General features: G+C 44.2%; 1 protein-coding gene across 6 annotated transcripts in view; it reads left to right on the forward strand.

Annotated features, from left to right (window-relative positions):
* The window catches only part of EFCAB2 (EF-hand calcium binding domain 2), a 95195-nt gene that overhangs the window by 67886 nt on the left and 12208 nt on the right, over window positions 1-15101 (forward strand). For 4 of the 6 annotated variants that reach the window (XM_047755266.1, XM_047755265.1, XM_047755264.1 and 1 more), the window contains one exon: window positions 5606-5678. The exons of 1 other annotated variant lie outside the window; for it this stretch is intronic. In XM_047755266.1, the coding sequence (XP_047611222.1) occupies window positions 5606-5678 (73 nt within the window). Of the gene's footprint in view, window positions 1-554; window positions 635-5605; window positions 5679-15101 lie in introns of those variants that run through there. One more of the 6 variants, XM_047755268.1, reaches the window with a different exon arrangement.

The following is a 15101-nucleotide window of genomic DNA, read 5'->3' on the forward strand; positions in this document are numbered from 1 at the left end:
CAGTGCTTTGGAGCTTGAGGCAAGAGAGGATTCAGAATAGCCGTTTGGGGAGGAATTTGCTAGGGAACCAACAGGAGGTGAAAGAAAGGATTTCCAGGCAACATCCAGGACCTTGATGCTGGATGGCGTGAATTTGTAGTGGGCTATGGCTTTTTGGGTTAATTATTTTTTCCAGCTTTGCAGGAACAGGAAAGAGAAAACTAGAGATGCTCGGGGTTATGGATCAATAGCGCAGGCAGGATGGAAGGTTAAGGGGCCCAGAATCCAGGACGATGATAATGGCAGTCTGACTGTCTTCTAGAACCTGGGTGACTGGAGAATGTTGAGCAACCATATGTGTAGACGAATTAAGGACTAAACACAGCTCGAGGGAGCCCAGGGCAGAAACCATCCAGCCAACCCACCAAATTGTGAAAAATAAGAACCTATGGTTGTTTAAGCCCCTACCTTTTGGGCGGTTTGTGACTCAGCAACAGAAAACTGCAGCCATCTGCCTTGTGTTGAGCAACTGCCACAGGAAGCCAGGGGGCAGGGGAGCCAGGGCAGCAGCAGAGGTCAGGCCCTCGGGGAGATGGAGCCGGAGAAGAATGGAGAGGGTTCTGGAGGGGCAGGCAGGCAGTGTCCGGGAGAGCAGGTAAAGCTCGGGGTTTAGAACGTGAGCGCCAGTGCAGGGCTCGCATCTGGAAGTAGGGCTGCCTGGGGAGGCAGGGTGGTGGGGGGGCGTGGGGGGAAGGAGCCCAGGAACGGTGAAGTGGCCTCTCTGCCTCCCCACCCCTCTCAGCAGAGGACGTTGCCTGGACTGCGCCGAGGGAACGTCTCATCAGCCACTCCCAGGCCCCAAAGGAGGGTTACAGAGATGAAGTGCACAACAGGCTGGAGGTTACAAGATGTGTCCCATCTTTTTTTTTTTTTAATATTTATTTATTTATTTATTTAAATGGGACACATCTATCTTTCTTTCTTTCTCTTTCAGCTTTTTAGGGCTGTGCATGTGGCATATGGATGTTCCCAGGCTAGGGGTGGAATCGGAGCTGCAGCTGCCAGCCTACACCACAGCTCATGGCAACGCCAGATCCTTAACCCACCAAGTGAGGCCAGGGATCGAACCTGCGTCCTCATGGATACTAGTCAGATTTATTGCTGCTGAGCCACAACGGGAACTCCTGTGTCCCATTTCTTTATTTGTCTAAATCCAGTCAGATTCTATCTCCCCACATGCCCAGACCAGGGAAAGTTCAGCCTTGGCAGTTTGGGTGGCTCCTTCTTGTCCTCTCTCAGGTTGCCCCAGGACCCCAAGGCTGCTGCTGTCCTGAGGAAAAACAAGGGCAAGGAAAACCATTGTGCTGCGGCGCTGTCCAGGCCTGAAGACGGGGACAGCATCCCCTTTCTCTGTGTCCAGCTCAGCCACGGGGATCCCGAGCACAGCGTCCAGAGCCCAGGGCCCAGAGGAAGAGAGATGAGCTTTCCACAGGCGCCGGTGGGGGAGCTGGCAGCCCTGTCATTAGCGTGCAGGCGAGCTCTTGAGTTTTTGTCCTGTTCTTTAGGCCACCGTGGACTCATCTGCCAAAGGGTCTTTGCCTTGTTCTTCATCACAGGCCTCTGAGTTTCAGGACTAGAGAGAGAGAAGCTGCTCGATGCTTAGAAGACTTCGTTAGGCTTTGCGTGCTGTGCTCTGCCAAAGCAGTGAGGCAGTCTGGCTGGATGCGCTCGGAAGGGAGGAAGGGGTGACGGGTCCGTTAAGGGGACGTGGAGCGTGGAGCCACCCCTGAAAGGTGGCAGATTGCAGGTGGCAGGGCCTCAGATCGGATGGCTGGGGGGACATAGCACAGAGCGCCTGGCCCAGCCCTTCCTGCCTCCTCCGGAAGCCCACCTGCTCAGGGGACAGTGCCCTCTTCAGCCTTCTCGTTGGCAGCGGCCCATTCCCATTAGTATTAAAATGGACTCACATCTTTCTGGTCTTATATTAAAAAAAAAAAAAAAAATCCTCGTTGACGTCCCTTCTTCCGCTCCCCCTCGTGGATCCCTCCACCGGCACCCAGTATAACGGAATTCCTCCCCCTCCTTCACCTGAAACCTCCTAGGTCTGAAACTACAGCTGTTCTTCTTCTTGACTAAACCCAGTCGTTGCTCAGAGCTCGCTTTGCTTGACCTCTCAGCAGCATTCGATGCCACGCATGACTCAGTCTTCCCACGTAGCTTCCGGGACACAAGCCTCTCCCAAGTCTCCGCCTACGCCCGGCTCCCCTTCTCTGGGTCTCCCCAGCATCCTGGGCCTTGGACCACTGCTTCAGCACGGGCGCCTGAGCTCTTCCAGGGGCATCGTCTCTCCAGCCGAGATGCCCTGCTCAAAGGAGCTCTTCTGCTCCTGTGGCTTGGGTACCAGACCTGTGTCTCCAGCTGGGTTTTCTCCTGTGCTTTCCATCCTTGTACATGGCTAGCCTGTACCCCGACTTTACCCTACCCACCAGCTAGGGGGTTAGCCTGCTACTGTTTCATGTGTGTTGGCAGAGAACATGAGACTCTTGTGTCAGTGACAAAGGACTTCAGTTAAATATGGCTTAGAGTTTCTGAGAGTGGCACCGGGCGGGGGGAGGGGGGGCTTGACTGCGTTGCCAACCCTGCACGAGTAATTCTTAGTTTCTCTTTATGTACCTGCCTTCACAAAGTCTGAACCATGATGACAGCTGCTCCCTAGAAAAATACTCTTCAAAAGGAGTATTACATATATAACTTAAAATTTTGTAGTAGCCATATAAAAAAAAGGAAAAGAAGGCATTTGCACTGTTCCTCAGACGGGTTAAGAACTCGACTAGTATCCACGAGGACATGGATTCAATCCCTGGCCTTGCTCAGTGGGTTAAGGATCCGGCGTTGTGGCTTAGGTCGCAGACGAGGCTCAGATCTGGTGTTGCTGTGGCTGTGGTGCAGGCCGGCTGCTGCAGCTCTGATTTGACCCCTAGCCTGGGACCCTCCATGTGCCGCACATGTGGCCCTAAAAAGAAAAGAAAAATTAATTTTAACAGTATGTTTTATTTAAACCAGTATGTCTAAAATATTATGATTTCCACATGTAATCGATTTTGAAATTATTAAGTTATTAAGTTTTTGAGATCCATGTCTGTTTTTCACTCAGAGCCCATTTCCATCTGGGCTGGTCCCATTTCCAGCGCTCCAGAGGTCAATGGAGGCGTGGCTACTGCCTTACACGGCGCGGGCCTGGAGTTCTCTTTTTCCCCATCTCTGCTCCCCGAGGTGTCTCACCTGCAGGAGCGTCCAAGCTCTCTCATCCTTTCCTTCCCTCCCTTTGCTTCTGCATTCAGGCAGTCCTTATTCTTGTCTTTCCGTGTCTGGAGTTGAAGCAGTTCTCTGATTCGTGTGACAGAAGGACTGGAAGGTTAGAGGGGAGAAATCTGAATACTTAGCAAATGTATTTTTTGTCCCCTACTCTTTTTTTTTTGTCTTATTGCCTTTTCTAGGGCTGCTCCCATGGCATACGGAGATTCCCAGGCTAGGGGTCCAATTGGAGCTGTAGCACCGGCCTACACCATAGCCACAGCAACACGGGATCCGAGCCGCATCTGAGAACTACACCACAGCTCACGGCAACGCCGGATCCTTAACCCGCTAAGCAAGGCCTCATGGTTCCTAGTCGGATTCGTTAATCACTGCGCCACAACGGGAACTCCATCGTCCCCTCCTCTTTAACTGCTAACGTATGCAATGTGCCGTTACGGTACCACATTACCGCTTTGATGCTAGCCAGTTTCAAGAAGCCATCTTTGGGGGCTTCTTGAGAGGAGGTGTAATTTCATAAAGTGTTTTTAGTTTGTCGTAAGAGCATCCCGTTCAGATCCTGCCTCAGTGAGGGATGTGGACGGGCAGAGCAGCACAGAAGCGTGGAGACCACGGTGCTCAGGGAGATGTGACATTGAGCTGACAGGAAGACGTTACACGTTTCGCTGGCCTTCAGAGCGGTCAGGGAACATTTAAGAATCCTGTCGTCCACGGATACTGACTTGAGGTTTCTCTCTTAAGTTGATGCTCACCCTGAAGGCTTTTAAGTGAAGAACTTAAAAATTCTCATTTAAAAATGTTTTCGCAGTAAAGTAGGAAGGAAATATAATGCCACCAATATTCGCCAGAATGGCACAGTTCAATGTTGTAGTTAAGTGAATGTTTGTGAAATTAACATTCAAAAGATCACTCATTGGTAATCATGTTAAGTGGAAATAGTTAATAATCTGCTATAAATTCCCTGTCTCAGTATCCAGGGAGTACTGAATACCGTTTATACTTTTCTTAGGGTTTTTTGCTGAATTTAATTACATTACTGTGGCGGAGGGGGAGCATAACTCATGTGAATTGAGAGGCTACTCTGCCAACAGTTGTGCTTTACTTTTTTTTTTTTTAATTCATTCAGAAACATTTATTGAGTGCCTACTATATTTCCTACCCAATTTTACAATCTTTTAATGGCAATTTCCTTCATACTCAAAAATATCTGGACATATTTAAAATTTACACATTTCTTTTTTGTTAAAACAATGTCAGTCTTTTTCTGTGCTTTACATTTTGATGACTCATATTTGACCCTTACTAAGGGGCTGACATTTCTTTCTCTATTTTTTTACTTTCCCTTCCTTCCACCGCCGCCACCTCCCCCCCCCCCCCCCGGGCTTTTTTTTTTTTTTTTTTTAATGGCCATACCCATGGCATATGTACGTTCCTGGGCCAGGGATGAAATCCCAGCCACAGCTTCGAGCTATACCACAGCTCTGGCAACACTGGATACTTTAACCCACTGCTTGGGATCGAACCTGCACCTCCACAGTGACCAGAGCCACTGTAATTGGATTCTTTTTTTTTTTTTTTTTACTTTTTTAAGGATTGCACCTGTGGCATATCTAAGTTCTCAGGCTAGGGGTCTAATCAGAGCTGTAGCTGCCGGCCTATCCCACAGCCACAGCCATGCCAGATCCTTAAACCACTGAGCAGGGCCATGGAACAAACCCACTTCCTCATGGATACTAGCCAGGTTCTTACCCACTGAGCCACAATGGGAACTCCTCTTTTCCTTTTCTAAAATGTTTTGATTTTGGCTCAGGCACTTGCCAGTCAACACAAACACTTCTTTCTTCTCTCCTGGGTTCACTCGTCTGCCTTTTCCTTTCCCCAGAAAGGATCTTCCCTCCTCCGGAGGCAGTATTTACCGAGTGGCTTTGTTTGCTGTGCTACACCTGCTCTGAAATAATCTAGAGAAATATAGCACTTGCCTTTTCAGAGTTTCTGTTCTTTCTTTTTTTTTTTTAGCTATTTCTTGGGCCGCTCCCGCGGCATATGGAGGTTCCCAGGCTAGGGGTCGAATCGGAGCTGTAGCCACCGGCCTACGCCAGAGCCACAGCAACGCGGGATCCGAGCCGCGTCTGCAACCTACACCACAGCTCACGGCAACGCCGGATCGTTAACCCACTGAGCAAGGGCAGGGACCGAACCCGCAACCTCATGGTTCCTAGTCAGATTTGTTAACCACTGCGCCACGACGGGAACTCCCAGAGTTTCTGTTCTAAAACTCTTGACTACTTTTTTTTTTTTCTTTCTCCCCCAGAGAGATTGGGACAATTATCAGGTCTTTAGGATGCTGCCCTAGTGAAGGAGAGCTCCATGATCTGATTGCAGAGGTGAGTAATGCTAAGGAAGTTTCATCCAGCAGCCTCTTTGGGAGACTCTGGCTTCTTGTGATTAAAATAAAAAATCCTTACCTGAAGCAAAAAAGGCCCTAAACAACTGCATCTGCTCAGTGAAGGCATTAGGATGGCTATATGCAAATGAGCAAATCAGCAAGATATGCAAGAATTCTTATCAGATCTGAAGGAAATGGCTATGAGCAAGTAATACCAAGGATCAAGGAAGGACCTCTCTTTAGATCTTACACTCTTTATCATTAGTTGAAGAAAGATCAGCAGACACAGGGAACTTACTATATGTGGAAAGAATATTGACAGATGAAGGCAATATAGTAAATAATGTCATTCAAAAAGAATAAGAACAATAGAGACTGTACAGAATTTATTTGGGGAAATAAAACTAACTTTCAGAACCAGCAGTAAGCATAATAACGAACTTGAGATTGAATTTTAAAAATGATTATTGGGGAGTTCCCTGGTGGCTTAGGAGGTTAAGGCCCCAGTGTCGTCACTGCTGTGGCTCGGGCCACTGCTGTGGTGCAGGGTTTTTTGGGAATCATCTTATTATAATTTTTTTATTACTCAATGAATTTATTACATTTATAATTGTACAATGATCATCACAATCCAATTTTATAGGATTTCCATCCCATACCCCCAGTGCGTCCCCCCCCACCCCTCAAACTGTCTCCTTTGGAAACTGTAAGTTTTCCGAAGTCTGTGAGTCAGTATCTGTTCTGCAAAGAACTTCATCGTGTCCTTTTTTCAGATTCCACATGTCAGTGAAAGCATTTGATGTTGGTGTCTCATTGTATGGCTGACTTCACTTAGCATGATAATTTCTAGGTCCATCCATGTTGCTAGAAATGCTGGTATTTCATTCCTTATAATGGCTGAGTCATATTCCACTGTGTATATGTACCACATCTTCTTGATCCAATCCTCTGTCGATGGACATGTCTTGGCTATTGCAAAGAGTGCTGCAGTGAACCTCAGAGTACATGTGTCTTTGCGAGTCATGGTTTTCTCTGGATAGATGCCCAGGCATGGGATTTCTGGATCCAGTGGTAGTTCTATGTTTAGTTTTCTGAGGCATCTCCATACTGCTTTCCACAGTGGTTGCACCAATTTACAATCCCACCAACAGTGTCATAGGGTTCCTTTTTCTGCACACCCTCTCCAGCACTTACTGTTTGTAGACGTTTTGATGATGGCCGTTCTGGCTGGTGTAAGGTGGTACCTCATCATGGTTTTGATTTGCATTTCTCTAGTGATGAGTGATGCTGAACATCTTTTCATGTGTCTTTTGGCCATCTGTATGTCTTCTTTGGAGAATTGTCTGTTTAGATCTTCTGCCCATTTTTTGATGGGGTTGTTTGTTTTTTGGTATTGGTGTGGTGCAGGTTTGATCCCTGGCCCAGGGACTTTGGCATGCTGTGGGCATGGCCAAAAGAAAAAAAAAAAAAAAAGGAGTTCCTGTTGCGGCTTAGCAGTTAAGAACCCAACTAGTATCCATGAGGATGTGGGTTCAATCCCCGGCCTCACTCTGGGTTAAGGATCTGGCATTTCTGTGAGCTGCGGTGTAGGTCGCAGATGTGGCCTGGATCCCGCGTTGCTGTGGCTGTGGTGTAGGTCGGCAGCCGCAGCTCCGATTCGACCCCTAGCCTGGGAACTTCCATATGCCACAGGTGTGGCCCTAAAAAGGAAAAAGATTATTTGTAACAGTGTAGATGTGTTGCTGGAAGGACTTATTCTGTAAGGCAGTGATGAGCAGCCCAAGGCCAGAGAGCTTCATGCTGTGTTGGGTTTTCCAGAAAAGTGTCTGATCTAATTTCAAGTACAGCTTTCAGTTCAACAAGGCAGAGGCTTGAGGGGGAATAAGCTACCACCAGGAGAAGAACCTTTTCAGAACTGCTTATCTAGATATGTGGCTTTTGGTGGAGGCCAGGGGTCAACACAGAGGATAAGGAGAAAGGCAAGGAGGTGTGTTTTTATTTATGTCCTTATTCCTTGCACCCAGCCCTGTGCTTGCTTGTTTAGCGTTACACAGGAGAGAGGGAATGTGACTCTGTGAGAATCAGTGTCTTCCTAATAATACCTACTTCAGACTCTGCTTCCAAGAAAAATGACAGAATGCAAGAAGACATGCTTTGAATCCTAAAGCAGGTGGAAAGTTAGAAAGATGACTGTTGCTCCACCTTAGCATTTTGGTAACTAAAAAGCAGTACCAATTTTCCATTAGCATTTAAAAATATGCAATAAAGCAGGAAATTGTTTTTCCATTTTAGGATCTAGTAAAGCTGTTTTTACTGAGTAGAGGGAAAAAAATCTTATTTTTCTGCACTGGTCCTCACAATTTATAACAAGGTGTTGATCACTCCCTTAAAGTGTTAATGAACACATTTAGAATTTATTAGGGAAAGGAAAGTTGGCACCGTGTAAGTGATAGAAACTGGAAGATGAACCTAGAGTGAAATCATAATTATTGCATGTAATCGAGTAGAGTAAATGGAACAGTAGTGAAAAAAGGCCTCTGAAAGTCAGAAAAGGGGAAACCATAGAGCCTAATGCCTTCGTGATTTGCGGGTATCTTTAAGCTGTAGCAGGGATTGGCAAACTACGACCCCTACAACCCCGGGCTAAATCTAATCCTCCACCCATTTTTGTAAATGAAGTTTGATGGGAACACAGCTGGACTCATATACGTCTCATTGTCTATGGCTGTTTACTCACCATAAGAGCAGTTAAGAGACCATATGATTTGCATACGGTCTTATGCATATGCTTAAAAGATTTGCTGTCTGGCCCTTTACAGAAAAAGTTTGCCAACTCCTGACCTGTAGATTTCTTGGTGAAGGTAGAAGAAATAACTACGTCTAATGTCCAGAGATCTAGATTCCAATTCCCTAACTACCGCTTTTAGTCATGTGGCCTTTGCAGAGCCACTTAATCTTTCAAGACCTGGTTCCACATGTGCAAATGGAATTGCGCCAATATCGTAGTGTTTGTATGAGGATTAAATTGAATAACTGTGAGGAACCAGCTGTTACTGGCTGGGCACTCAGTGCATCTTTGGGTTTGCTTGCTCTGTAGGTGGCTCTCTACCAAAATGCCCCCCCTGGTTTGGGCAGTTGGCCACGGGAGATGTTCAGTTCCCAGCGTTCACTCTGTCTTTGCCCTTGTCTTTGGTGCATTGACGCAAGTTGTGAAAATTACAGATATTCAGAACAGTTATAGACCCATAGGGATTGCTGAGCTGTCTAAACTCACTAAATGCTTTCCTGTACTTGTACACAACGCAGTTTATTCAGATTAAATCTAGCAATATGCTTAGAAAGCTTTGTGTATGACTCCCCTTTTTGAAGTTTTCCAAATAATTGAGAGGAAAAAAAGCACACAGATATTTGTATGTATCAAATACTTTTAGAAAATCAAACCTACATAATGCTAAACATCTAGGTGGTGTAGGTCACAGTCGCCCCTCCAATCTGAAGAGCTGCTGTGGCTGTGGTGGAGGCTGGCAGCTGCAGCTCCTATTAGACCCCTAGCCTGGGAACCTCCATATGCTGCGGGTGTGGCCCTAAAAAGCAAAAAAAAAAAAAAAAAGATTTAAGGAAGGATTATTATTATTATTTCAGACTTTTGTTGTTGTTGTTGACAGTGCTTGTGGCTGGGCCAGGGGTTGAACACATGCCACAAGCAGTGACCCAAACTGCAGCAGTAATAACGCCTTATCCCGCTGCGCCACAAGAGAACTCCTCCTCTAGACATTTTAAAAGGATAATAGGAAATATTATAAAAAACTTTATGCCAATACATCTGGCAACCTAGATAAAATGGACAAACTCCCTGAGAGACACAAATTGCCAAAACTGACCTAAGAAAAACCGGAGAATTTGAATAGCCCTATATATCAATTACCAAAATGAAACTTACAGTGAAAAATTTTCCTGCAAAGAAAACCAGAGATTCTGATGACTTCACTGGTGAATTCTCTCAAACATTTATGGAGGAAGTAGTGCCAGTTCTATCCAAAAATCTTTTTGAAGATATAATAGGAAAGAACACTTTCCAACTCATTTTTTGAAGATACCAAAACCAATCATATTACAAGAAAACTGTGGACCTTATTAACACAGATGCAAAAAACCCCAAATAAAATTTTACCAGGTCAATTTCAACAGTATGTTGAAAAGGCTAACACATCATGAGCAAGTCGGGTGTGTCCGAGGAATTTAAAGTTGGCTTAACACCAATTAATGTAATTTACAACATTAACAGAACAAAGTAGATAAACTATATGATCATTTCCATAAATACAAAAAAAGCATTGAAAAAATTCAACACCCATCAAAAATTAAAGTACCCAGCAAACTAAGAATAAAAGGAATCCTCTTAACCTGGCTAAGGGCATCTTTAAAAAGCCTAAGGCTAACATCGTACTCAGTGGCGAAAGCTCGTGCTTTCCGCCTAAAATCAGGAATGCCTATGTTCATCACTCCTATTCATCATTGTGCTTGAAAGTCTTAGCTAGTGCAACAAGGCAAGAAACAATAACAAAAGATACATGGTTTGGAAAAGAAGAAGTGAAACGCTTTATTTCAAACACTATGATTGTTCATTTAGAAAATACTGAAAAATTCACCAAAAAGCCATTAGAACTAATTATGTGAATTTATCCAGGTCGCAAGCTACGAAGTCAGCATACAAAATTAATTGTATTTCTAGGAACTAGAAATTAACAATCAGAAAAATGAAATGAAGTAAACAGTTCCATTTACAATAGCATAAAAAGATATATAATGAATACATTTAATGAAAGGTGATAAAGTCAGCAAACACTGTAAAGGGAAATTAATGTCTAAATCAACAGATGGATACACGTTTGTGGAAGGCAGCTCTGCTCACCACTGTTGCACTAATGCACACAATACATGCTTGTGAATTGGAGAGCTCAATATTGTAAAGGTGGCAGTTCTTCTCAGATTGGTCAACAGATGCACCTTTTCGACCAAATCATAGCAAACTTTTTTGAAGCAATTTACAAGCTGATTCTTGCATGGAATCAATCAATCTTGCATTTGATGGAAAAGCAAAGGACCTAGAGCCACCAAAATAATTTTGGCAAGAAAGGGCAAAGTTGGACTTACACTAGCAAGATTTACTCTGAAGGTACAGCAATCGGGCTTGTGTGATATTTGTACACGTAGTTTGTGGTATCGTGCCCAGTGTGACACTGTGTACACTTGTGCACGTGTGGATCAGTGGAGCAGACTAGAGAATCCAGAAATAACACCACCCTTCTATCTTTGACAAAGGTGTCAAGGTGATGCAATGAAAAACGGACAAGCATTTCAATAAGTAGTGTTGGCACAAACGGGTGTCTGAATCAAAAGGTAACAAACTTCGGCGCTCTTTCACGCCATACCCCAAACTTAATTGGAAATGGATCACAGAAGTGAACATGAGAGCTCAAGCTGTAATAACTTCTAGGGTTAGCCAAAGATTTCTTAATTAAGACACAATAAAGCATGAACCATAAAGGAAAAACAGTGATTAATTTGATCAGTATTAGAAATCTTAAAAAAAAAAAAAAACTTTGCTCATCAAACGACAGAGCTAAAAACAAATACAAGTCACAGATGTGGGGGGTATTTGAAAAATAATTTATCTGATCGTGTGTCCAGAATACATGAATGTCTGTTTCAACTAATATAAAGAAAGCAGTCAACCTAATTTTAAAAATAGGTAAAGATCTGAATAGACATTTTATAGAAGAAAATGTGTAAGTGGCTAATCAGCAAATAAGAGATGATGATTAGCTCTGGTCATTGGGGATAATAAGGAGCCACTACAGGAGTTCCCGTCGTGGCTCAGTGGAAACGAATCTGACCCATGTCCATGAGGACGAAGGTTCCATCCCTGGTCTTGCTCAGTGGGTTACGGATCTGGCGTTGCCGTGAGCTGTGGTGCAGGTCACAGACGCGGCTCAGGTCTGGCGTTGCTGTGGCTGTGGTGTGGGCCAGCAGCTGCAGTCCCGATTCCACCCCTGGCCTGGGAACCTCCATGTGCCGCAGGTGTGGCCCTAAAAAGACAAAGGACGGAAAAAATAATAACAATAAGGTACCACTACAACATCCACTGGAATGGCTAAAGTTTGAAAGTCTGAAAATGTTTAATGCTGGCAAGTTAGAACTCAAACGCATTGCTGGTGGGAATACAGAATGTTATTTGTCTTTGCTTTTCTTGCACTTTCTCTCCTGCCTCTGAGACTTCACACAGTTTTAACACAGTCATTAGACTCTACTTGTAAGACCAGGTATCAGAATAGTAGCAAATAGGGAAATTCAGATTTACAAAGTGCTGCTTGAGTGAAGAGTTTTATAATAGGTCTGATTCATGTGCTCAGAAATTCCAAGTTTACAGTAATTCCGAGTTTGTAGAAATTCCAAGTTTAACGTATTTTAAGTTTAACGTATTTTAAAACTGTTGTAATCATCCATTCAGCAAATAGTTTTTGAGCAAGGATACAAAGGCACAAGAAAACTTCTTTGGAAGCCCCACCCTAACTTGACTCGAAATAGTTTTGAACATCGTAACAATTGTGAACATCAAAAATTTGAATACACGTGCGTTTAATTTTTTTTTTTTTTGTCTTTTTAGGGCCATACCCACAGCATATGGAAGTTCAGGCTAAGGGTCTAACTGGAGCTGCAGCTGCCGGCCTACACTACAGCCACAGCAACGCAGGATCTGAGCTGCAACTGTGACCCACACTGCAGCTCACAGCAACACTGGATCCTTAATCCACTGAGCGAAGCCAGGGATGGAACCTGAGTCCTCATGGATACTAGGCAGATTTGTTTCCACTGAGCCACGACAGGAACTCCCAAAACACTAACATTTAAGAAATGTCATATACTACAGCATGGATGAAACTGGACAATATTATGCCATGTGAAAATGCTAGTCAGAAAAAAGACAAATATTTCATGATTTTACTTGCAAGAGGTATCTAAAATAGTCAAACTCTTAGACACAGGAAGTCTTGTTGAAGATACACTAAGAGTTTGAATAAAATTGTTACATAAAATGTAAAAATACATAAATGTAGAAATAGTGATATTTTTTAAATTAACATGTCAGAAATTTTTTTTTTTTTTTTTTTAAGGGTCGCAGGTGTGACATATGGAAGTTCCCAGGCTAGGGGTCGAATCAGAGCTACAGCTGCCAGCCTACACCACAACCACAGCAATGCCGGATCCCAGCCTCATCTGTGGCGACCTACACCACAGCTTACTGCAAGCCAGATCCTTAAGCCACTGAGGGAGGCCAGGGATCCAACCTGCATCCTCACTGACACTATGTCGGGTTCTTACTCTGCTGAGCCACAGTGGGAACTCCCATGATTTTAACTATACCGGTGCACCTAATAAGGTGTATACAGTGTTCAGATAGTTATTGTGCCGACCAAAACTTTACCAAATCTCAACCCGGGTTAGAGCTTTTCCTCCAATCTTATTGCAACACAACTTTAAATAATTGCTTTTGATATAAATGGGTAGAAGCGTACCTTGGTGGGGACAGTTGCTTCCGCCCTACTGCCTCTGTCAAATTGGAGAGGGCTGTACTGGGGGTGAGGACAGACATCCAGGGCCCGGGTGGAGAGAAACTGACACCCACCAAAGAGTCAGAAACAATTAGCATAGCTGGAGCCCCTTACCCACTCCACACCCAGAGGGTAACAGGGAAGTTAATGGCTTCACAGCCACTGCATCCTGCATCTCTTCAAATTGTAGCAACTCACAGTTGGAAGGGACCTTATCGATTACATGGTTTAGTCACCTGTTGTTTCTTACAGTCTCTGCTAGTCCAGCCAAAAGATGACTCAGACCTTTTTGATACTTCCAGTAATAAGAAAGGGATTTCCAACCCAAAGGATCACATATCCCAGTTTTTGCACGACAGCCTCTGAAATGTTTGGAGTCAAAACTTTTTCTAAAGCAGGTGGCCTTAAGATTTTTCATTTGTAAAGATCATATAATTGGCAAATACCAATGAATTTTTGCTATTATTTTCTTCTATCGAAAGTAGATATTTTCTAAATTGTATTTATTTTGGGTTTGAAACATGATTTATGTCAAAGGAGTGCAGGGACTCCTGTGATGGCTCAGCTGGTTAAGGACGGGGTGTTGTCACTGCTCTGGTGAGAGTTGGATCTCTGGCCAGGGAACTTCCACATGCCACAGGCGTGGCTGGAAAAAAAAAAAATTTGTATATGTGCTATTCAAGTCTGACTTGAAATATCTCATGGCCGAGATATTTTTTATGCTAAGTAGTTAAAAAAAAAAAAACTAAAACAAAAACCAAAACTCATATGTGTATCTTACTTGGTGACCTGGAACTAGATGAAATGTAGGTGCTTATAAACCATCTTAACTCCTGGTGTTATCTGGCTTTTGTGGAGCATGAAATAGTTCAGTTTATTGACTTGATTGTGTGGCACTGGGGAGAAGTGAATTTTCACTGTGTTTTACTGCGCCCGTTCAGTGAGTTCAGTATTAAAATAAAACATGCTTTGATAAGAAAAGAGATGGCCTGATGGTTTCACTGTGGGAATGGGGGAAGGAACTCTGGGCTGTGATCCCATCAGAACACCTGACTTATTCTGAGCACCAAGAAGGGCAGGTCACCTCCCTGTGCCCAAATTTCCTCAGATGCAAAGTAGAGGAAGGAAATTGACTTTTGCCAAAGCAGAGTGAGAAACACTATATGCCTCATGCTTTGAGACTTAAATATTGATTTAAAAAAAAAATCCCATAGTATTTAGACATTTACTGAGACTTCTGTGTATTGAGCAGGAGGCTGCAAAGAGGCTGTGGACTGTGTGAAGGCACCGGGCTGGCCTTGTGGAGGGGGCCCCTTTGTGTAGCAGGAAAGCAGTGTGCTTCCCTCAGGTCGCCTGTGCCACCACAGTTCTTAGACTTAGAGGCTTAGAGGAGGAGAAGCCGGGTATCTGAGACGAACATCTGCTAGCATGCCGTCAGGATGAAGTCTCTGTCTGAGTTCCCTGGCAGCCTACCGGTTTAGGACCCAGTGTTGTCAATGCTCTGGCACGGACGCGTTCGATCCCTGGTCCGGAACTTCTGCATGCCGCAGGTGCAGCCAAAAAAACAGATGAATTCGCTATAAATAAATAATACTTGAAGGCTAAGCTGGGGGATCTTCCTGCCAAGAGGCTTTCTTTCTTTTGCTTTCATAGGTGCTGCCACGGTTCCTTTCCAATCATGACCTCCTTTTCAGCACACTCGCCTTTCTCTTAGATGAAACAAACTAGATTTTTTACTTCCTTTGCCTCCTTCCTGTTTGCTTGTAACCCAAAATGTTTGTTTTGTTTTGTTTTTGTCCTTTGTAGAG

The sequence above is a fragment of the Phacochoerus africanus genome, chromosome 12, assembly GCF_016906955.1.
Source record: "Phacochoerus africanus isolate WHEZ1 chromosome 12, ROS_Pafr_v1, whole genome shotgun sequence".
Taxonomy (NCBI): Eukaryota; Metazoa; Chordata; class Mammalia; order Artiodactyla; family Suidae; genus Phacochoerus; species Phacochoerus africanus.